Source organism: Girardinichthys multiradiatus, chromosome 23, assembly GCF_021462225.1.
Source record: "Girardinichthys multiradiatus isolate DD_20200921_A chromosome 23, DD_fGirMul_XY1, whole genome shotgun sequence".
Taxonomy (NCBI): Eukaryota; Metazoa; Chordata; class Actinopteri; order Cyprinodontiformes; family Goodeidae; genus Girardinichthys; species Girardinichthys multiradiatus.
The window spans coordinates 27,628,621-27,652,519 of NC_061815.1; the positions used below are offsets into that span (position 1 = coordinate 27,628,621).

At 40.1% G+C, this 23,899-nt stretch overlaps 1 protein-coding gene and 1 long non-coding RNA gene across 4 annotated transcripts; both read left to right on the forward strand.

Annotated features, from left to right (window-relative positions):
- The first annotated feature begins 2,802 nt into the window (after positions 1 to 2,802).
- Positions 2,803 to 7,068, forward strand: LOC124860687. The gene is made up of 2 exons (XR_007036414.1): positions 2,803 to 4,604; positions 5,635 to 7,068. It is a non-coding gene; the product is annotated as an uncharacterized LOC124860687 (long non-coding RNA).
- A 1,483-nt stretch (positions 7,069 to 8,551) lies between these two features.
- On the forward strand, positions 8,552 to 23,712 carry cabp2b (calcium binding protein 2b). Of its 3 annotated transcripts, XM_047354184.1 has the most exons (8): positions 8,552 to 9,081; positions 9,196 to 9,413; positions 10,140 to 10,421; positions 17,768 to 17,798; positions 17,887 to 18,021; positions 18,488 to 18,597; positions 23,160 to 23,307; positions 23,387 to 23,712. In XM_047354184.1, the coding sequence occupies exons 2-8, from the start codon at positions 9,330 to 9,332 to the stop codon at positions 23,410 to 23,412; spliced, it is 816 nt and encodes a 271-aa protein (XP_047210140.1). In that variant the 5' UTR covers positions 8,552 to 9,081; positions 9,196 to 9,329; the 3' UTR covers positions 23,413 to 23,712. The 3 variants fall into 3 exon arrangements, with proteins under 3 accessions (XP_047210140.1, XP_047210139.1, XP_047210141.1); XM_047354183.1 differs by having other exon boundaries at positions 8,552 to 9,413; XM_047354185.1 differs by lacking the exons at positions 8,552 to 9,081; positions 9,196 to 9,413; positions 10,140 to 10,421 and adding an exon at positions 14,747 to 14,893.
- The last annotated feature ends 187 nt before the right edge of the window (positions 23,713 to 23,899 follow it).

Consider the following 23,899-nt stretch of genomic DNA (forward strand, 5'->3'; position numbering starts at 1 on the left):
TTGCATTAGCGACAGTATGATTCAGAACAATGGACCAAAGTTCCCCCCTGTTGACATGACACCCCCATCAACTAACATTTAGCTGTACTTGTTGAGGAAGATGCAGATAGCAAATGTTTGAGTTTCTCAAGAATAAGGTACACTTTAATATTTGGAGCTTTCTTCCCTTTAATTTTATGATGGGCATGAAATGAAAAACATACCATGCTTTGTAACGGTTTAATCAGAAAGATGATTAAATTCTAAAGTGCTTTGTATGCTGGGGCAGAACTTAATTGGAGAAAACCGAGGTGAGTCCTCTTGACTGTGCAGACCAGAATCCCAAAGAGCAGGTAAGAAAAGGTTCCCAGAACAAATAAAGAACCAAGAGCAGAACACACAAGTTCCAAAAATAATTAATAGTATGATGACAACAAAAAGGCTTACATGAAAGTGTTTACATCATAGAGCTAAACCACTGAAAAGACACAGAGAAAAGGACATGCAGTTTGTAAGAAGCTGAACATCAGACTAATCATTTGATTAGCTGTCCTGGCTGTGTCAGAGTTTGGTGTTAACCTGTCACAGACACCCAAGTGTTCCTTTGCCACTGGGTTAATGAGTCTCTTTGTGCCAACAGAGAAATTCAATAATCTGGGACTACTGTTACCAAGAAATAAGTAATGAGAATTAGACTGACACAAACAAATGTCTGTTTGCTGCTTAGAACCTTTTATTACAACCAAACATCAGTGAAACCTAGGACTTCAAACCCAGTGTTGAAGTTCACCTGACCTTACCTGCTTCCTGTCTTTTAAATCGTTGAAATGTAAATATTTAAGGTTTGAGTAGTTGCTTAATGATGCAAATTATCTATCCTGACGACTCCAGTAACAGGCTTCAATCCTGTGTGGTTTGATGCTTCCTTGTTTAATCACCCTGTTTACACCAAATGCTTAACCTAAAAAAGCCAAAAAACAAACAACAGAAGGAAATGAAATATCCTGCAACTTTTAGATGTGCCTCTAGTCCAACACATCCAAATCAGATGCCTGAGCTACTTCCTCAGCATACACAGATGCAGCATATGAGGTTCTATAAGTACTACTAATGGCCTCATAATCTGATTCAGGATTTCTTGAAGCAGAGCTGGTGCTGATGTGAGAAAAGTTGCAGCAGATTTAGGCTTGAGAGAGGAATGTTGGATGTTGAACCCAGGTATATGGAGGGGTGGTGATTGAAGCCAGCTGTGCCTTGGTCCAGCCTAACAGCTGCTTCTGCAGTCAGGGTTGAGACAGCCTAGAGTCAAGGCCCTTGACAGTCATCCCTTCAGGACAAATATAGGTCACAAGCTCTGCTCATGTCTCAATAAAACTACAACATCAAGAACTAGAAAGTTGAATTAGGATTATTGTGGGGGTATTTGTGTTGCTATCCTGCTGATTTTTGTAATATTGAGCTATGCTTCTAAGCTGAAACCCAGAGTCCTAAAGTACTAGGCTGAGTAGAGTTGAGAGATTTTTACTTGGACAGAAATGTGCTTTAATACGTTTTGTGCAAAATTTGCCAATTGGTTATTTTTTAACTTAAATATGCACTCTCCAGTTTGCTTTTAGTTTTTTTTATTATCTCAAATAGGAAAAACGTTTTAGTTTTTTTGGCAACATAAAAATAAAAACTATAGAAGTCATAAAAACACCAGTCCTAAAATGTTGTGTAATCCTAGGAATATTTTAATATTTTAACCATCATATCAAACATGGAAAAAGGAATTTCAGATTAATTGTGCTGATAATAATTTGATTAGCTGGCCTGATTGTGTCTGACTTTGGTTCTTACCTGTCACAGACACCAAAGTGTTTGTTTGCCTCGGTCCATTTAAGCAAGGTTAATGAGTGCTTGTGTCAGCTTAGAAACTCAGTAATCAGTAATCCTTCCTTTTAGTATAGAGTTAGTATTAGTACTACTACTATTATTAGTATTTAGTATTAGAGTTTTCATGTTTTGTTTTTGCCTGCTGCTAACACTTATTCACCACTAGATGCCGCCAAGATCCCCTGGTGCTGAGGGTAGCAGGTGTTCCTCATTCTCATCAGCCTGAAGGAGTATAAGAAGGTGGAGCTGTCAGCACTCTAGTGCCTGAGTGTTAGCCTTTATGGTAATGTCATCGGGCCAAGCTTTATGTTCTGTGTTCTTGCCGAAGTTCATAGTTATTTACCTCTTCGTGTGCTCCTTCCTAGGTGACTTTCAAGTCCAAGCCTCAAAGCTCCTGCAACCTTCAGCCCTGGCTAGTGATGTTGCCTCTAACACCGAGGCTTCAAAGCATGCTTAAAAACTCGACAAGGTAGTTATGGTGAAGCAGTGGGCCGGAGCTTCCTTCATGTGACGTCCCTGATGACGTGTGAACCACTTCACTGCTTCATTCAGACCAAGTCAGCTAACTGCTTTGCGTTGACTGGCGGCATTTTAAACATTTGGCGGGATTCAGTGTATTTAAGATGGCTCAAGCCCCTGTTCACATCCCCGCTCTACACGTATTATACATCACGAACAGCTCTCGTTTTTGGATATTTAGAATTTTGGTGGATTATTCTATCATGGAGCAACCATCTAGGATGCGTCCCCAAGTGTGGGAATATTTTGATTTGGTGCCACCTAATAAGGTAATGTACATTCAAAGTGTTTATTAGAAAGCCTATACTATGCAGTAGTGTTATAGCCATGGTATCATGTAATGCAAGAGGTGCTGTAAAGGGTTGTTATCTTGGTTTTACAGGTGCTGTTTGCTTTGCCCGCAGCTGCTGACTTATAATAATACGTCATCAATGCTGAGGCATTATAGAGCCGAACACTCAGCCTCGTGCCATCAATCAAGGTCAGCATAACATAGATATACATGCAGAATTAGAAAGAATGACAGTTAAATTGAAGTTTTCTTTATTTATTGTAGGATCCAGGAAGGAAGAGCTTGATGAACCTCTTGTGGACTTCATAGTGAAGGACTCCCAGCCTTTCAGTGTGTTGGATGATCCTGGATTCAGGGCATTTGTGGCAAAACTAGATCCTACATACACCATTCCAAGCAGGAATACAGTTAAGACCATGGTGGAGAAGAGGTATGTGGAGGAAAAGGCAAAGGATGAGTTGCTGACCAGCGTCAGTCTCACAGCAGATATGTGGACATTAACATGGATGCATATCTAGCTGTTACCTGCCATTTGTTGGTGCTAATGAACAGTTGGCTATAACTCTGCTGGGACTCCATCCTTTCCCCAGTAGCCACACAGCTGAAAATATTGCAGCTGTTGTGCAGGAGCTGATAGAGGAATGGGGAATTGGTGGAAAGGTGAGATGCTTGGTGATGGCTGTAGCCTAAAACATGATAGCCACTGCCAGAATACTAAAAGTTGGGCATGCTATCTGCATAGCCCATGCACTCAACCTGATGGTGAAAAAATCCATTGCTGCGACTCCTGGGCTCGATGACATCTGCTCAAGAGTGCAGCGGATTGTCACATATTTTAAAAGCAGCACCACATCCAAGGAGCGCCTTCAGCAGGTGAAAATGGGCCGCCCTGTAATGAAATTGATGCAGGAAATGGAAACTAGGTGGAATAGGACTTTTGAAATGCTACAGCACATTTATGATCCGAGCGAAGCAGCAGTTCTGGCTACAGATTTGGCTCCTTTAACCGCCAATGAATATGAGGCAACGGCTCAGTGCATCACTATGTTCTCACAGTTTCAGGCAGTGACTGTGGAGCTCTCCCAAGAGTGAAGAGTATCAGGCTCCAAAGTAGTTCCACTAATGCGTATGTTGAAGCACACACTGAATCAATTGCTAAGCGGAGCTACAAGTGATATGCCCAAACAACTGGGACAAAATTTAAACAGAATAATGATGGAGAAGCTATCTGATGTAGAGATGACAAGTCTCAACTCCATGGCTACATTGCTGGATTTGAGATTTAAAACCCTTGGATTTCAGTCCCAACAATTGTGACACTGCGGTGAAACGCCTAAAAGGGGAATGTGCGGCCTTAATGAAAGAAACGGCACCAGAACCATCTACATCCATAGCCAGCACCTGCTGAAGCTTCCACAGGTAAAGCACAATGTCATGCCACATTGATGTCATTGAAAATATAATATGTAATGTGCTTTTTCTCTTCCCACATTTGTGGGGCTTCCTTTGGTGCAACAATTGCTACTACCAGTAGATTTCACCCAAGGGAATTGAATGAAGCTTCAGGTAGTGAACCACTTTATGACACAATGGTTCAAAATGATTCTATGCTTGTAAAAGCCTCATTTTGACATCACTAGCTCTGGCTCAAGTTCTCAGCTCTGGATTCTGCCTTAGTCTGAGCTTCCAAACCTCCAAAGAAACCTACCTGGCTCAAGTACCAGCTGACGGTTCAAAGCCTTCCTCCATTACCTCCACATACAGCTTCCAGAAACCTCACCAGGTAAAACGCATAAGAATCAAACTGCAAAGACCTCACCTGAATTTTCTCCAGAGAACTCACCACCTCCTTGGACTGAATCGTAGACTCAGCAGCTGCATTAACTGTTCTCCCAGGCTCCACATTATTCTCCCTTGACTGAACTCAACTCCATCTCCAGTAAGCATAACTAACATCATTCAACTACTGTTTCTCATTCGTTCCTCTGAGTAAACGTACCCCTTCATCTCTCCCGTACGGTTTGGTGTCACCAGTCCCGGTTCCATTACTCATCTCTGTAAAAAAGTGCCTTGATACATGTGTTGTGAAATGACATTTTATAAAACTGAAATAAAGAGAGGGGGAAGACATGCAGCACAGGTGGCTGGAGTCAGCTCAAAGCAGAGGCTGTTTATGAGTTAACAAGCATATACCCTGACAGACATAAGTATGTGGCTCCTGGCCAAATATAGAGCATCAGGCCCGAACCTATAAAACCGGCGTGAGACTTTTTTTTTTTTTTCACAACAGCCCGAAACTGGTGCTGAGTCTGGATTGCAGATTCTGAAACAGATGAGGGAGGTGGGCAATGCTACAAAGCTACTTCATTTGGACCAGGTGTGGCACAGATCCAGCATTCTTATTTAATTAGGTTTATTGGCCCAGACCTGGCCCAGTACAGTAACTAGAGTCACACAATGTGGCCACCTGTTCACGTTCATAATATAGCTTTAAATATTAGTATATAATATAAATATAGCACACATAAAAATTGTTGCTTAAGAAAATTTTATTTCAATGTAAAACAAATTCTACAATTGTTAAAAAAAAAAAAAAAAAAAATCAAAAACTTACAATGATAAACATTACATAAGACCCAATATCAACAACCACTATACCCCTTTTATTAGGGGCACAACCACCTACTTTCTGAGGGGTATACTACAGGCCCCCCAAAGCCAGACTTTGTTTTTTTGTTTACGTGTATAAATCTTATGGACTTACAATATACAAGACTATTAAAGATTTTTATTTTATGTTACGTATCATAGGAATTAATCAACTCAATCAAAAATAAGTAATACCATGTAACAGCAGCGGCACCCAGTGCTCAATACATTCTCTGTAGTGAAAATATGACATCTGAACAACAGCTTGTACTTGTAAAAGAATGTTAAAACTAAATTCTTACATGTCGTGCCTTTTGCAGTCGCCCATTTGTCAAGAATGGCATCAAATAACATAGACCGTTCCACACCGCTTTCAATAAAGATCACTGTTAACTGGTTTCAGCGATCATTGTTCATACTGGAACGAAGGTATGTTTTCATTAACTTCAGTTTATTAAGTTACCCTCTGTAGAAACAACCCTCAGAGGCATGGTAGAAATACTTGCCAATGTTCTTCTCTGCTAAGTAATGTGGTCTAACAAGCATTATTTAATAGCTTTAATTAAAATCACAAGTCTTTCTATATAAATAATATTAAAAAATTAATCACTTGGTATTAAGTGGCTGTTCTTAAACTTCCACCAAATAGTAAACCAACCTGTCGCCTTTTCCTGTCTGTCCTCATTGTTTCTCTCTTCTCTTCTTCCTGACAGCTAAATTACATGAAAAATACTGTAGTCAAACCACACTCAAAAATTGAATTTTTTTATTTTAAATGGTTGGATATCCATTACTGATTGGACGCTGCATCTGAGCAGACTTGTCAGATACATCACAGCAGCACCTTAGTCTTATATCTCAGTGCAGACATTTAAACTCAAGTATATCACTCCCAGGTCCTATGATTTATCTGTTTTATGATTCAACATCCATTAAAACAAATGATTACTGTCTAAGCAACTAAATAACCACAAACAAGTTCCTTTATTTTTCTTGTCATGATCTGTTAAATTGTAAGGTACAGAGTTGCCAAACATCAGTAACTTGTCATTTTACTAGCACTAGTTTTAGCTAACCTGAACTGACCTACTGTCTTTCAACCACTTTGAAAAGCTTTTTCTTTCATCCCTAAGTCTTTATCCCTCTTACTCCTCCGTTTTCTGTTTTGTGCCCCCAAGATCTTTCTTTTCTGCCTCTCCATCTTTAGCTCCCTGTCATCAGATGACAAGATGCTGTCTGGGCACACACATAACACATTGCCCTTTCACAATTGCGGTTATGTGCGGTGCACATAACACGTTAGTAACCATTGTCTCATTTTTTCCCTTTCACAGGAAACCAGCCATTTTTATTTTTATTTAATTTTAAATTAAGATAGGACATTTTTCAAAGTTAAAGTTTTTGTCTTTTTAACTTAACTCAGAGTCTGACCTCTTCTGCAGCAGAAGAAAATGAGAGAGAAATTGCACCATGCTCCACAAAGTCCTTCTGTAGTTGCTGCCTTTAATGATCTTGGCTCTATGAACTGTGTACTTTGTAAAAGTACATGTAGGGTTTGAGGTGCGCAGGTTACAAGCGTGCAAAATTGGAGAATTGGGACAGTAGGGGTTACGTCATCAACTTGCAACTCTGCACCCTCAGCTGCAATATCAAAAATGTCGGAACCCGACAATATATTTTGTCAGCTTGCTGTCTGAACTTTAAGCAGTTCTTATTATTTTGATTTGATGGTTGTGATTGGTAGTATTTGATTGTCCACTCTGTGTATTCTGCCCCCTTTACACCTCTAAGTAAAATTTTGTGTAATCAAAATGTGCCTGTCATCTAATTAAAAGATAATTCTCATCTTTGTTTAATTAACCAAGGTGTTCGACTTTGGCGACTTACAATCAGAAGGTTGTGAGTTTGATTCCAGCTTCCTCCTGCCATATGTCGATGTGCCCCTGAGCAAGGTACTTAACCTAAAGTTGCCTACCAATCTGCGTATTGGTGTATGAATGTGTGAGCATTAGTGAGTGTGATTGGGTGAATGGGGCGCTAGTGTACAGCGCTTTGAGTGGTCTGTATGACTGGAAAGGCACTATATAAGTTCAGTCCATTGTGAGAAGACCTCAAAGGTTTGTTGGAGAACCTTAGTGAACAAACAGCCATATTTTGTTGTAGAAACGTTTAAAGCAATGTTAGGTGATAAAACAACACCCCGAGCTTTAAACATCTCATGCAGCACTGTTCAATCCACCATCTGAAAGTAAAAAAAATATGGCACAACTGGCTGTGTCCTGGCTGTATTCTGGCTGTGGCCAGGCTGTGTTGCTGTTTACTTGTCACAGATACCAACTTGTTCCATTTTTACCATCTACTTAAGCAAGGTTAATCAGTGTGTTTGTGCCAGATGAGAAAATCAGGTATCTGTGACTACTGTTACAGAGAAATAAGTAATGAGAATGAGAGTCTGACGTAAATAAAACTTATCTGTGCCATCGGCCTATACATTAACCATAGTGCCCTGATGTGCAACAAGATATTATAATAGGCAGAAACACAACCCTTCACCTCTAAATTACTGCCTAGCTGCTGGTCCACTTTCATTTTGTCTGAGAGCAGTTTTGTTGCAGATTCAGATGAACAAAGGCTAAAAATAGGAAGAAAAAAAAAACAAAAAACAAAAAGCCATTTCACTTTTTCTCCACTGATCTGCTCCTAAAATACAACCCACTATTTAAAGCCTCAGTCAGGAAATAGATCTCTTTTCGTTGGATTTTGTCTCTGACCCTTTTATCAATAACCAATGAGGAAGGGGGCTGAGAAGGGACAAGGAGTCAGTTGAAAGATCCATGGAAACCTCATCAGGAACTGGAGAGCAATACATTATCAGTGTTTAGTGCAGGTTAACAAAAAGTGATGTCTGAGGGTAAAATGGGGACAAAAAGTTAGATCTGAGCTGTGGAACAAACACCAACGAGGATGGAGAAATTAATGGGACATTTTATTTATAGAAACCTGATGCTTTTAGGGGAATTAGTTCCTTTTGGACAAACAATACAAAGCTATTCACAGCTCTCCAGGAGGCTCCAAAAAGCACAATAATATGTTTACATGGCTGTGTGAGCGCTTGGCTAAAAATAGAGGTCATTCCTGACATGTCTACCTGTGTGTGCGTGTGAGCTCAGCCATGCTCGATGGATGGGATTATACATGCAGGAGCAATGCAGAGGTGATGCGTTTCATCTAAAAGCAAGCTTTTCATCATTGCACAGCAGCTGAGGTTGTTGTATCCCTTTATTCCTTCTGTCACCGAATGAATGGGCAAAAATAAAAACAAGAATCCCATTTGTATTACAACAGAAAGGACTTGGAAGGAGTGGCGTGGAGAGGATTACAGGAAGTGATCAGAACAGATAAAGATGTAAAAGAAGGCGAAAAGGACAGAAGCATCTACTCTGATGGCAGGATAAGAGTGCTGCTTACCTCTGATGAAGGAGAAAATGTGGAAAAAAGGAAAAGGAAGGGAAGGAGAGACAGAGGTTGACATGTTAGACGTAGATAACACAAGGAAGGTAAAGTTCAGGAGGTATAGAGTGTCACCTAAAGGATCAGGAGATAGCCATCAGGGGCAAAGGTGTAGGAACTCAATCCCAGAGCAAGACAACTGATGATAATAAAACCTCCTCACCTGAGCACTCCAGAAGGCAGATATGAACAGAAGCATCAGGGAAACAGGCAGGGGAACCACAAGGAGTTGACCACAGAAGAAAGGAAGAATTGAGGTCTATTTTTTTGTCTGGTTTTATTTATGCTTCAATTGTTATCTGCTTTGAAGGTAGAAAATGCTGGAACATTTTATTAAACCACACTCTGACCAGTCCAGTATCTTTTAGCAGAAATTTTGGGATTTGTTTTTAAAGCGAACTGAAGTAAAATCAAGCAGAAGTAGTGTAGAAGAGAGGAGTGAAGGGAAGAGAGAAGGCGAGGGAGGGGGAGGAAAGAGAGAGGTGTCTGAGCCTGTCACAGCGAGATGTTCATGCTCATTCGAGAGCCGTCCGCCGGAGGAGGCGGTGCTGGAGCGATGAGCACACCACCGGAGAGGAGCGCAAAGCAGGTCTGTATGGAGGGATCGGCTTTTTATATAAACTAGATAACAGATTTACATAAAGCAGACAATGCCTTCTCATTTATTAGCTCTGTGTGATTTTATGATGGTTTTTCTTCCTTAAAGAGATTCTGAATTCAGTGAACCTTTAAGTTAATTTAGTGGAAAGATGAACATTTTTGCAGAGTAAATGTTAAGTAATGTATTGAGCTTGAAATTGTTGCAGGTTTGACATAAACTTAATTTGAATGAGGACACTTTTAAAGTGTTAGCCTGGAAATAAACCCCTTGAAGAGCCGATAACTGCCACAGGGTTTCAAATATTATTTTGCTTTGTGTTTTTTAGGTGCATGTTTTGATATGATTTAATTTGTGCCTTCTTCTCTGTTTAAGTTTTGCCTTTTCATAGTTATTCTCTTTCCTATTTCTTTCACTGATGCTATTTATATTCTTGTTACTTAGTGCAGTCAAACTCTTTATGTTCAGCCAAGCTTTTATTGTTTGTGTAAATCTAGTTCAGATTAATGTTCTTTATCTGTCAGCTTGAAGGACACATATTTCAGTTTGAGTTTTTTCTGAAGAATAATCTATCTCTGAAACAATCCTGCAAAACATCAACAAAATGATCTGCTTTAAGCCAGCTACTTTCCTGTGAATTGAATGAAAATATCACCTTGAGTTTGCAACCAGAGAAAATAAAATGTTTGAACATATTGTTTGCTTAACCCCACTCAGGTGCAGGCTGCTATCAAGAGGAAGATGGAGAGGCAGAAAAGGAGAAGCATCGAGCAGGGAATGCTTGTTGCGGAGGGTCAGGGTATGACCCATCTGCCTCCGCAGAGTCAGAAGTCCAGACAGCTACCCCGCACGATGGCGGCAGAGGCAGCTGAGGACAGCGAGGCCCTGGAGGAACAGCTGGAGGATATGTTGGAGGGACCTCACAGGGGTAACAAGGAGAAAGAGGCAGAGGAAGAGCCTGCAGACCTGTTGCCCATAGTAAACTCTGTGTTTGGACAGGTAGGGCTGGAAACCATCAGTGTGTGTTTCTGTGAAGTTGTGATTGCTTAAGTGTGGTTCTGTGTGTATTGTATTGTGTCACTCCTGCATCAAGGTCTTCAGCTTATCTAATGTCTAGTCTTTAACTTGATTGAAACCCAACACCTCCAGTTAAAGTTTTAAACCCAACACTACCCAAGTTTGGTTCTGACCTCTGATCCCACCACGCAGATGTTTTCAAAGCCACAACAAAACAAACGTCTTATTTAACCCCAAAGACTCATGTAGAAATGTTGGGATGCACTAACAAGCAGAACTGAAGCAAAGGATGCTGACAGAGATAATTTAAGCTCCCTAACGTTGGGGACCATTAGAAAAGTGTAATCTGTAACAGATACAGCTATTTTGAGATCTGATGAGCTCATTGTCTCTGGTGTCGTCTTAAGCTCAGTATCACATCACATCCCATTACTCAGATGGTCAAAGGTGCAACAGGAGACGCAGGAATACGGCAGGCATCTGTCAGCGCTTGGTCAAACCACTAAAGTGAGGGAAAGTGTGTGCAAATAAACCAAGCTGAAGTCAAACTCTTCCTCTGCCGCTGCCCTGAGCTCACCGTCCTTAGTCATTTATCCTCATCCGTGAAGATGGAGTCACATGCACCTGATCGTGTCAGAAAAACTCTGAGGGCTGACGATGAGGTTAGCAGCAGGAAGTTGGTGTATTAGGCAAGTAAATATGTGATGTGAGTGGTGATGTAAGTGATCCAAAAAAAGAAAAAAATCTGCTGAGCGAGTGGGAGAGAGAAGTCTGGAGAGAAGAGAACAGAGCGAAGCCGAAGATTGGATCAGTCAGCACGTTATCACATGAAAGCTTAGGTTCAGCAACCACAGACCCTCGGCCCCCACATAATGAAACGAAGGGAAGCAGATGGCTGGTGCAAACTCATCTTCTTTTTAAAGAGAGATATCTCAATAAAAACAGGTTTTACATTACTCCATTAATTTAAACCATTTGAAAGGCTTTAAAACGTCAGAATAGGGATATGTTGGAGGAACTATAAGACTGTCTTAGAGAGGGATTTTGTGTTGATTTGAATAGTGACATTTTTGGAAGTTATCCTTAGTTGAGAGCCACCTAAAACTATTTAATCCACTTGTACAAGTAGGTAGGAGAGTATAGGAAAAGATTCCACCTAGGTAGGACTGTAAGAGCAGGAGAAGCACCAGGAGGCATGGAACGATGATCTGTGTTTGGTGGTTGCCTGCAGTGGATTTTCAAAGTGTATTTGCATACAGACCTTCCCTCCTTCCTTTCTTCCTTCTTTTTTTTAAATGTTTTTTCTCCTTGTTGGCTGACCTTGCTTGAAATTAGCTGAGGTACATCCAATACCAGATCAGGTGTTAGATGTATCCCCCCGAACACACACACACACACACACACACACACACACACACACACACACACACACACACACTTGTTTTGCTATATGTAGTGAGGACCATGTGTTGACTCCCATTGACTTCCATTGATTTTCAGTCATTTTCAACCCTTTCTATGCCTTAACTCTGACAATAACCCTAAACCTAACTATTACCAGTGCATGCCTAACCCTAACCTTAACCTAAAGTCAATTCACACCTTAGTCCTAAACCTAACCGTTAGCAAAATAGGTCGTGAGGACCAGCAAAATGTCCTCACTTTGGTACAAACGGTCCTCAATTTGATGGTGAAATTGGGAAAATGGTTCTCACTGTGATGCCAAGACAGGAACACACACACACACACAGAAACACACACACACACAGCGGTATATTTAGGACAAAACAAAGGACAGAGTTGTGTTACTTCAGAGCACATGATACCTTGTCAAACTATCGTTCTGGGACCCAGCTGCTGCTGACGTGACCATCAGAGCTAATGCGCTGAATCAAGCACCCGAAGTGTAATCAACACACAAAGCCAGAGACATAAATAAACACACCTACAGAGAGGTTCGGGTAGACTGATTAATGAAACCAGGAGGAGAGAAACCAGTGTGGTAATTAATCTGGCTAGAGGTGCTGTGGATCTTCATTTGGAGCTGTTGGTGTTGTATTCTGTCTGGAATAATTTACATGTACTTAAGAAAAATCCAATGTGCTGTATAGACAAGCAGGATTGGTGGGCGAAAAAATGCTTTGTGGAACAACAGTTCCCTTATTACCAATTGTACAACAACAAGATGAAAAACTGAATACAGAGTATTTTCTATTGCTGTTATAAAACATGGAGAATTAATTTGAATGTGTTCTGTCTAAAAAAGCAAGATTTAGTAAAGGAACTCTTTTAGATGATAGTGTTCAGAACCCACTCACATGGTTCAACATTAATAGTGTCTTTACAGACATGCACGTTTACACACATAACTAAACCACAGGTATTTACTTTATGTGACAAAGTAGTGTGAATATGTGAAATGGAAGAAAAATGAGAAATGGTTGAAAAGACCCAAATCCTTTGGTGCAGATTTGTATTCAGCCCCCTTTACTCTAACACCCCCCAATAAATTTCAGTGCAACCAACTGCTTTGTCATCTAATTAGGGAAAATGGTCTTCCTGTGTGTAATTTAATTTATATCTAGCTGTTATAGAAAAGCTTCAGAGGTGTGTTTGAGAAAATTAGTGGACAAACAGCACTATGAAGACCCAGGAACACAGCAGACAGACCAGGTTAAAGGTTTAAACCAGGGTTAAGTTATAAAACAATATTAAAACCTTTTAACATTTTGTGGAGTACTGTTCAATCCATCATCTGAAAACAGAATATATAAACCTACCAAGACTAGTCTGTCCACCTAGAGTGAAAGGATTGGCAAGTGGAGCTTTAATTATGGGAGTAACCAAGAGGCCAATGGTAACTCTGGAGGAGCTGCAGACATCCACAGCTCAGATAGAAGAATATGTTGACAGGATAACTCGTCTTGCACTCCAGAAGTTAGGCCTTCGTGAAAGAGAGTCAAGAAGAAAACAGTTGTGCCACAGTCCATACAGGTAACAAAGCAAACATGTGAAAGAAGTAGACCAGATCACCCAAACTAAACTAAAACTAAATTTAACTAACACTGTACACCACCCTGAACACAGCATCTTCACACTGACACACAGTGCTGGCAGGATCATGCTGTGGGGAGGATTTTCTTCGGTAGGAACAGGGAATCGGTCAGAGTAAATAGGTAAGATATTAAGAGCTAAATACTGAGGTTGAACTACTTTGCAAAGAAGAACTGGCAACAATTTCAGTCTCCAGAAAACCCAAAGAATACAGCTAGGACTGCAGTAAATGTTTGTTTTGCAAATTATTGATCCAGGAAGCTAACTACAAATACATGCTACACTTTTTGATTTTCACAATGACAAACTTTAAGGTTTGAAATTGCAATGTGTTAAAATGTGTAAAGGTTCAAGGCATATAATTACAGGCTCTTTGTTTACTATATTCAAAGTGTTTTGTATTACTTCTGTCAGTAGGTTCAGACCAATTTATTTATTTTACCTTCTCAAATATTCTCTTTAACAGCTGCAGTGACATCTACTGGTTTCTGTTACTTATTGCACTAACTAGTTTATTCTCCCAGTCATATTTTTAGGTTTTAAATTGTTTCAACCAACTCACTGTGGTTGGGTAAAGATCGTTTGTTTTACTTTTGTTAATTTTTTCAATGGCAGCTGACATTTGTTCAGGTTCTTAATGTGAGTGAGACATTTTCTATGCAAACTCGCTCAATATATAAATAATATAATAAACGTACTTTACTTTTTAACAAATTTCCACTGCCCCACTACATTACCTCCATAAATGTACTAATTTAAAAGAAGAAAGCTGAGTTTTCATGCTACATGTCTTCACATGATTTCGGTTCCTTCTCAATAACCTTTACATACCTTTAAATCATATTTCATTATAGTTCAAGTCAAATCAAGCAAAGTTTGTTTAAACTCAACTTAACAAGCTTGCCTTATACAAGCACATGGTGCACATAATTTCAAAAGCATGACATCTGTACAGCTCTGCCTCTTTTTTTCCTTGTTCTCCGTTCCCTTTTCCTTGCCGTTTTAATCAGACATGGAGATTAACGCCTGTCCGATTGTAGCTTCTTAATTCTTCCTCTTAAACTGTTCTCACTTAAGTCATTTGAATCATGGTGCAGCATGTGAATGATGAAGCGATAGAGAAAGGAAAAAAGAGAAGGGATGGTTTGATGGGTGGATTAAAAGCCTTGTGGGAGGAGGAAGAGAGGGATGCTGCATCTGCAGAGACAACTGCAGTCAGTGTAAGGCTTGTTTAACTGGGTTAGTTTTTTATTGTCTGACGGGGTGGCTCATGCATGTATTTTATCTGTGCAAATAAATGAGAAAAATAACAAAGGAGAGAAAGGGGAACGTTTTTAATCTGAAGAGTTTTGGTGATGGGAAACTGCACAAAACCGTCTATGAAAGTCAAACTGAGGATGGTAGGAAACTTTGTTCACTTTCGATACAGATTTTTTAAATAGTGTTCTTTTTAGTTGCAAAATTTAAATGTATTTATTTTCAATCATTTTTTTTTTTTTATTTGTGCAGTGCTTTAGGAAACATGGTCTGCTTCAAAGAGGAAATAAAATCATATCTCCAGACTTTTTCTGCTTTTCTGTCAGGGAGGAAACTGTAAATTGGAGATGTAACACAGAACTACACAATTTAACACTTTTAAAATTTAATGTAACATTCCAGAAAGTATAATTAATAAAATTGTTGTATTTATTTATATGATATGGATTGGTTCTTGTAACCATGAGTAAAAAAATAAAACAGTTGCATTGTTGTGCTTCTTCTGGTCTTTGAAAACCGGATTAGCACATTTCTCATATTAGAATTGAATAGTAAGAAAGGATGCTGATACTTTCTTTCTCTTCAAATGTGTCTTTCCATATTGAGACTTACATCATATTGTTTTTTTTTCTTTTTTTCAAATAAGTTTTAAGACATCTCTTTACATTTGAAGACATTTAAATTCGACATATTTACATTTGGGGTTTCTTACAAGACGTTAAAACACATTGTGTTAAATTTACCATTTTGAGATAAAAACATGATTATGTGCACACTGTGCTCACACTGTTTCCAGCTGGTTTTTCCTCTTGCTGGATCCTTGTTTCCTTGAAAAGCATCTTCAAGGCCTGCAAGTGTGTTGTTATCTGCAAAATCCCTTGCATATTTGAAGTTGCATGGATTGTTTAAAGTTGTTGGGTTGTTTCTGTTTAAATCAAAAGCAGTTTTTGAAGCAGAAACATTAAAAGCCATTAAAAGAAAACCCTTTGTTCCATATTATTCATTTTTGAGGATGATATCCTGTTTTTGTTTTTAGTATCCACATCAGTCTGCAGCACAAATAGTTTAAAATTACCTAAAAATAATTGTTTCCTCTTATGGTTGTCATGATGAAATTCCTAAGGTTTTAAAAAGTTGTTGTCTACATGTGACAAAAAAATCAAAAAGCACTTTTTTGTCACAGTACTGTGGACGAAGACAGAGTTATTGGCTAGCAGAATTTCTGCAGAATGACACTGCAGCACGACGGAGACAAAAAGACAGGTTGAGCTGGTCTTTGACAGAATTCACAGAATAAAGCCTGGTGTAGGTGTGAGTGAGGCTTTCTGTCAAATAATAAGGATCTTATGTAATTCAGGCTTAAAGTCCCCTTTGGGCTAATGTCTGCATGTTATGAAACATGAGTTCAAATTGTGGTCATTTTGAAGAGATAAATCAGGTTCATGTGACAGTGAGAGCTGTGATCTAACAGTCCGGTGTGTCTTTATAAGAAAGCCATGCATGGGACCCTGCAGGGTAGGCCGAGGGGCCACCAGGGTGTGCACCAGGAGGCAGAAGAGGAAGAGGAGAATCAGGATAAGACATTCAAGGATTCCTTCAGGGCGCTGATGAAGAACTACAAAGTGCTGCACAACATTGTTGGCCCAGCCTGCATCTTCCTTAAAGAGGGCTTTGTTCAGACACTTGTATGTAACAGACAGCTCTGTGTCCTCCTCACTAAACCTTTCCACTTGGGCCAGTTGGTTTTTATCCCCACATCTGGGCCATCCATCACCCTCTTCCCTTCATCACACATCCCTGGGTCAGACAATCAGAACCCCCAGCACAGCACGTGCTCAGAGGGATTGATTACTGGCTTCAATGGAAAATTATCGACTGGCTTTGTCCTTTAAAACCTGGCACAGGAAATGTGTCAGTTTCCAACTGAGACAAGTGGGCGATAAAACAAATTAGGTCTGAGTGAGAGAGCAAAAACTTTCTAAATGATCTGGATATAAACCTAGCAATAAACTGATCCATCCATCCGTTTTCTGTCCTTGTTGGGTCGTGATGGGGGGTGGGGGTGGCTGTTGTTCTACCTCCAGTGGTCTTTGGATTAGAGGTGCCAGTGCATCATAGGGCAACATAGAGACACACAGGACAAACTACTATCTATGCACACTCACACCTCAGGGCAATTTAGAGAGACCATATAACCTGACAGTCATGTTTGTGGACTTTTAAAGTGAAATTGGAGACCCTAGAGAAAACCTGTGCATGCATGGGGACAACATGCAAACTACGTGAAGTAAGTCCTTGATCAGGATTGGAGACAAAGACCTTCTTTCCCTAAGGACCAGCACTGCTAAAAACTGTGTCGAAGTGCATCCCAAAACCATATATGGTTTTAAAATTTTGTTACAAATAAAACGATGAAAAGAGTAGCATGTGACTGTATTCAGCAAGCTTTGCTCTAATGACCGTGATTAAAATTCAGTGCAACCAACTGATTTCAGAAGATACCTAATTTGTAATCACCCTGAACACACTATCTCCTTAGTAAAACATGGTAGTGGCAGCATCATGCTTTTGGGACAACCCCAAACATACCGAATGGTCAAGTCAAAGTCCAGACCTAAATCCAATAGGTAATCTGAGGCGGACTTGACACTGACCACCAAAAAAGATTGAGTGTGAGTTATTTTGTAAAGAAAATTGGGGCAAAAGTTTAGTCTCTAGAATATACAAAGACTCACTGCTGTATTTACAACGAAAGGTATTCATTCTAGAGTCGCAGGAGTCAGTGAAGTCACAGATATCATTTTTGCAAATTATATCTGTGAATTTTCCAATCATAATACATAAAAGCATATTTTGTTGTGTTAAATTTCATTTCATCTCTGTTTAGTGTGCCCTTATGGTCTGAGATTTAGATTTTGTGTGTGAACGTTTAAAAGATGTGGTTTTCTCTCTGTGCTTCACCAAATAAACTTTCAGTGCAGAAATGAATCAGTTCCTGAATCTCTGTTTTCCAACAGGACAGAGAGCTGAGACCAGAGGAGCTTGAAGGTAAGACAATAGCAAATCATGCTGAACCTCTACCCATTTAAATTTTTACAAGTTATAAGATTTGTTTTCCTTTTTTTTTTTTTATCAGAGCTGCGTGTGGCATTTGTGGAGTTTGACAAGAAAAAGAAGGGCTACATCAGTCACAGAGATCTAGGGGAGTGCATGAGGACTATGGGATACATGCCCACAGAGATGGAGCTCATTGAACTGAGCCAGCAGATCTGTGAGTAAAGTCGTGGCCTAAAAACGTAATTCTGATCAGAGAAAAATGAAATAAATATCAGACCAAATGTGGGTTTTGACACGAGTCACAGGGCAGCATTAGAAAGGAGAGAAGACCAGCACAAAATAAAAAAAATAACTTATCAGTCAGATGTACAATGAACAAGATTTTTACAGTTTTTTTGTGTATATGCAGAAAGAATTCGATGTCTTCATGTGCTGCGTAGCCATCCCCTGCATGCTGCTCAGAATAAGGAGACTAGCTTACATGCGTTGTGTGGGGACTGCACTGCAATTTATTATTTTAATTAGTGGCAGGCAGAAGGGCACCTTTCATTAGATAACCATCATTGTGGGAAAAAACATGTTATAGTTTATTCAGTGGATTCTTCTGTAACAGTGAGGATGTGAACAGAACTGACTGTCACTGTGTGGTTTTTATATGTCTGTGTGTTTGTGTGTTTTAGGTGGAGGCAAAGTGGACTTTGAGGATTTTGTGGAGTTGATGGGACCAAAGTTGCTGGAGGAGACAGCAGACATGATAGGAGTCAAAGAGCTACGAGACGCATTCAGAGAGGTTGACATAGATATAATATTATTGTTATATTCAAAACATAAATAAATAAAGCCACAACAATGACTTGCAATAGAATTCACCCCCCTTGGTGTTCTTCATGTTTTGTTGCCTTATAACCTGGAATTAACATTGCTGCAACTTTAAAGATGCATTTGTTTATTGTAAAGCAAGCAACAAATATGAAAAAATAACAGAAGACTTTGGCATCATAACTCTTCACCCCCTTAAAGTCACCTTTTGCAGCAAGTACAGCTGCAAGTCGCTTTGGATAAGTCTTTATGAGCTTGCCACATCTTTCCACTGGGGTTTTTATCCATTACTCATGGCAAAACTGCTCCAGCTTCATCATGTTGGATGGTTTTTGCTTGTGAACAGCAATCTTCTAGTCTAACCACAGATTCTAATTGGATTGAGGTATGAACATTCGAACACATTTAATTGTTTCCCCTTAAACCACTCCAGTGTTGCCTTAGCAGTATGCTTCAGGTCATTGTCCTGCTGGAAAGCGAACCTCTGTCCCAGTCTCAAATCACAGGCATACTGACACAGGTTTTGCTTAAGAAAATCCCTGTTATTAGTACCATCCATCTTTCCCTTGACTCGGACCAGATTCCCAGTCCCTGCTGCTAAAAAACATCCCACAGCATGATGCTGCCTCCACCATGTTTTGCTGTAGGGGTGGTGTTCTTTGCTTGATCGGATGTGTTGGGTTGGTGCCAGACTTAACATTTTCCTTGGTGGATGAAAAGGCCACCATGACAATTTTAGTCTCTTCTGACCAGAGCACCGTCCTCCATACATTTGGGGTGTTGCCCTCATGCCTTTTGGCAAACTCAAAGCGTGCCTTCTTATTTTTAACCCTAAGTAATGTTTTTTTCTGGTCACTCTTCCATAAAGCCCAGCTCTATGGAGTGTATGACTTATTGTGGTCCTACAGAGAGAAACTCCAGTCTCTGCTGTGGAACTCTGCAGCTCCTTCAGGGTTACCTTTGGTCTCTGTGCTACCTCTCTGGGCAGGTCTGTTGTGGTACCATGTGCTTTCCATTTGAAGATGATGGATTTGATGGTGATATGATGCTCTGGGGGAACATCAAAATTTTGGATATTTTTTACAACCACATCCTGACTTGTTTGGAGAGTTCCTTGGTCTTATACTGTGATACCTAAGCCGCTGGGGTATTTCAGAAAAGGTGTGGGTAAACTGACAGGCCCAGTTATACCTGATGAATGAAACATTAGACTGTTAGAATGTAGGAACCTCTTTCACTTGAGCGGGATTGTTTAGCCTGAGGCCTTGTTCATTATGGATGACAGTTTAGCAAACATCCTCCTCTCCGCCACCTCTATTGTACAGTCCAGTGGACAGGCCACAACTGAACTGGCCCTCCTGAGCAGCTTCTCCAGTCTACTACTGACCCGCGCTGTGCAGCCACTCCCTAAGGCAGACCACAGCGTAGAACACTGCAGAAGCGACCAAAGTGTGATAGAACATCATGAGCAGAGCCCTACACACATTAAAGGACCTTAGTCTCCTCAATAGGTGTGTGCGACTCCCACCCTTCTTGTACAGGGCGTTAGTGTCAGTGGCCCAGTCCAGTTTATTATTGAGGTGAACACCCAGGTACTTATATTGCGCTGTAGTCTCAATGTTCCAGCCCTGGATCTTCACCGGTGAGGTGGCAGTGGCCTTCCTGCAGAAGACAGTCACCATTTCTTTAGTCTTGTTGATGTGCAAATGGTTCCGTCAACAATGTCCGTGATGACCTCCCTTTTCTTCAGATCGTTCCCTTCAAGGACACACGATGGCCATGTTGTCAGAGAAGAAAGGCAAAAGGACAGTTCTCTCAGGAGTCCCTGAGCTGTGACCACATCTGACATACAGCTGCGAAGCTTCACTGACTGTGGTCTATCTTTGAGGTAGTCAGTGGTCCATGCAGCAAGACAACTGTCCACACCCGCATCCTACAGCTTCTCCCACAGTAGTGAAGGCTAAATTGGTGTTTAAAAGCACTGGAGAAGTCAAAAACATGGCTCTCACAGTGCTCCCAGGATGCGCCAGGTGTTTAATGGTGGTCGAACCACGTGGATGGCACTGTCCTCATTGTTTCTTAAATAATATGGCCCAACATTTTTGCATCCCAATTTGCACCTGCATTTCCAATGCACTAAATATAGACGCATAAACAGTCCCCTGCAATCCATTTCAGGTATAATAAATCACATTGCAGGTGGTAAAGGACTACATTTGCATATCCTCCTCCCATAAATTTGCGCGTTTGGGTCATTATTTTATGTTTTACATATTCATGAAGGCAAACACGCTAAAAGGTTTGCGCCCACTGTTCAGTGGATTTTACACCTGGTTTGTAGATCAACTTTGTCCACGCAAAGAAGTTTGCACGTGGTTTCGCACACAGAAACCTATTGAAAATCAGGGCCTTTGTCTTTGTAGATCATGCGCAATACTCCTACTTATTGCACATGCAATTTATTTTTTTTGCACAAACAAATTAGCGCTGCTTATTTGGAATGTTGAAGATCAGGCCCTTTGTGTACAGGTCCTTCTCAAAATATTAGCATATTGTGATAAAGTTCATTATTTTCCATAATGTCATGATGAAAATGTAGCATTCATATATTTTAGATTCATTGCACACTAACTGAAATATTTCAGGTCTTTTATTGTCTTAATATGGATGATTTTGGCATACAGCTCATGAAAACCCAAAATTCCTATCTCACAAAATTAGCATATTTCATCCGACCAATAAAAGAAAAGTGTTTTTAATACAAAAAACGTCAACCTTCAAATAATCATGTACAGTTATGCACTCAATACTTGGTCGGGAATCCTTTTGCAGAAATGACTGCTTCAATGCGGCGTGGCATGGAGGCAATCAGCCTGTGGCACTGCTGAGGTCTTATGGAGGCCCAGAATGCTACGATAGCGGCCTTTAGCTCATCCAGAGTGTTGGGTCTTGAGTCTCTCAACGTTCTCTTCACAATATCCCACAGATTATCTATGGGGTTCAGGTCAGGAGAGTTGGCAGGCCAATTGAGCACAGTGATACCATGGTCAGTAAACCATTTACCAGTGGTTTTGGCACTGTGAGCAGGTGCCAGGTTGTGCTGAAAAATGAAATCTTCATCTCCATAAAGCTTTTCAACAGATGGAAGCATGAAGTGCTCCAAAATCTCCTGATAGCTAGCTGCATTGACCCTGCCCTTGATAAAACACAGTGGACCAACACCAGCAGCTGACACGGCACCCCAGACCATCACTGACTGTGGGTACTTGACACTGGACTTCTGACATTTTGGCATTTCCTTCTCCCCAGTCTTCCTCCAGACTCTGGCACCTTGATTTCCGAATGACATGCAGAATTTGCTTTCATCCGAAAAAAGTACTTTGGACCACTGAGCAACAGTCCAGTGCTGCTTCTCTGTAGCCCAGGTCAGGCGCTTCAGCCGCTGTTTCTGGTTCAAAAGTGGCTTGACCTGGGGAATGCGGCACCTTTAGCCCATTTCCTGCACACGCCTGTGCACGGTGGCTCTGGATGTTTCTACTCCAGACTCAGTCCACTGCTTCCGCAGGTCCCCCAAGGTCTGGAATCGGCCCTTCTCCACAATCTTCGTCAGGGTCCGGTCACCTCTTCTCGTTGTGCAGCGTTTTCTGCCACACTTTTTCCTTCCCACAGACTTCCCACTGAGGTGCCTTGATACAGCACTCTGGGAACAGCCTATTCATTCAGAAATTTATTTCTGTGTCTTACCCTCTTGCTAGAGGGTGTCAATAGTGGCCTTCTGGACAGCAGTCAGGTCGGCAGTCTTACCCATGATTGGGGTTTTGAGTGATGAACCAGGCTGGGAGTTTTAAAGGCCTCAGGAATCTTTTGCAGGTGTTTAGAGTTAACTCGTTGATTCAGATGATTAGGTTCATAGCTCGTTTAGAGACCCTTTTAATGATATGCTAATTTTGTGAGATAGGAATTTTGGGTTTTCATGAGCTGTATGACAATATCATCCGTATTAAGACAATAAAAGACCTGAAATATTTCAGTTAGTGTGCAATGAATCTAAAATATATAAATGTTAAATTTTCATCATGACATTATGGAAAATAATGAACTTTATCACAATATGCTAATATTTTGAGAAGGACCTGTATATTTATGAAATTTCACTCTCTAATGCTGACAATGCAAAGAATAGGATAATAAGTATGACTAATCGTTTTATCCTTTTTTGTACAAAATCAAAACATTTATCTACAAACTGAGGTCATTGCAGTTGTTATTTATTTCAGTTTCCTTTCCAAATGTTTGGCATGATTATTAGTCAGGACATAAAACGTTTAAAATTATAGATGTGATGCCAGCAAAGTCTTTTGAAAACCATTAAACGGGCATCATTATAGTTTACTTCACTGCTGGCTAGAATACGATGAATAATGCTGTGGAAAACAGAAAATCCAGTAGCCATGAATGCAAACTAGTACATGTTTACTCTTTTCCCCAGTATATTTAGTTTATTGTCACATTTGTCTCCTTGTCTGTGATCAGTTTGACTCCAATGGTGACGGTCAGATCAGTTTGACAGAGCTGCGTGAGGCCATGAAGAAGTTAATGGGAGAACAAGTGACCAACAAAGAGATTAACGAGATCATAAAGGATGTCGACCTCAATGGAGACGGCCTGGTGGACTTCGAGGGTAAGAGAACTTCAACTTGGTTTCTTCAGCCCTTGTGTTAATTTTCCTTCTTCTCATTTCAGTGTTTTTGGCTTCACAGAGTTTGTTCGGATGATGTCTCGCTGATCAGCCCAGGTGTCCTACAGACGACGCATAACACAGGAAAAGGGAACACAATACTGCAATGATTTTTACTTTTAATCTTTTAAATATATATATATTTTTCTATTAAATATTAAAGCAGGAAAATATATGACAGATGTGAAGCAAGCATATAAACAGCAGTATGATACATATCAGCTATATAAAAGAAAAATGTATAATTTCCTGTTTTTAACATATTTTTATATGTGAGTGATTCTTTTTTGAGTGTGATGTTTGTAAAAATGCATATTTTAATAATCAATAAAAATACATAGAAATTGATGAAGAGGAGCCATTGATTTACCATAAAGTCAAACATACAATATTCACCTTTATTTCTGTTTATAGTGACTCATTGGAACAGAAGCATTATAAAGTACATTGTGTTTATTGCCACACACCTGGTTGCGATAAAACAATGGTTCAAACTGTGTTCATTTTGCATTTGTGGATTGACTAAAACTGTTTT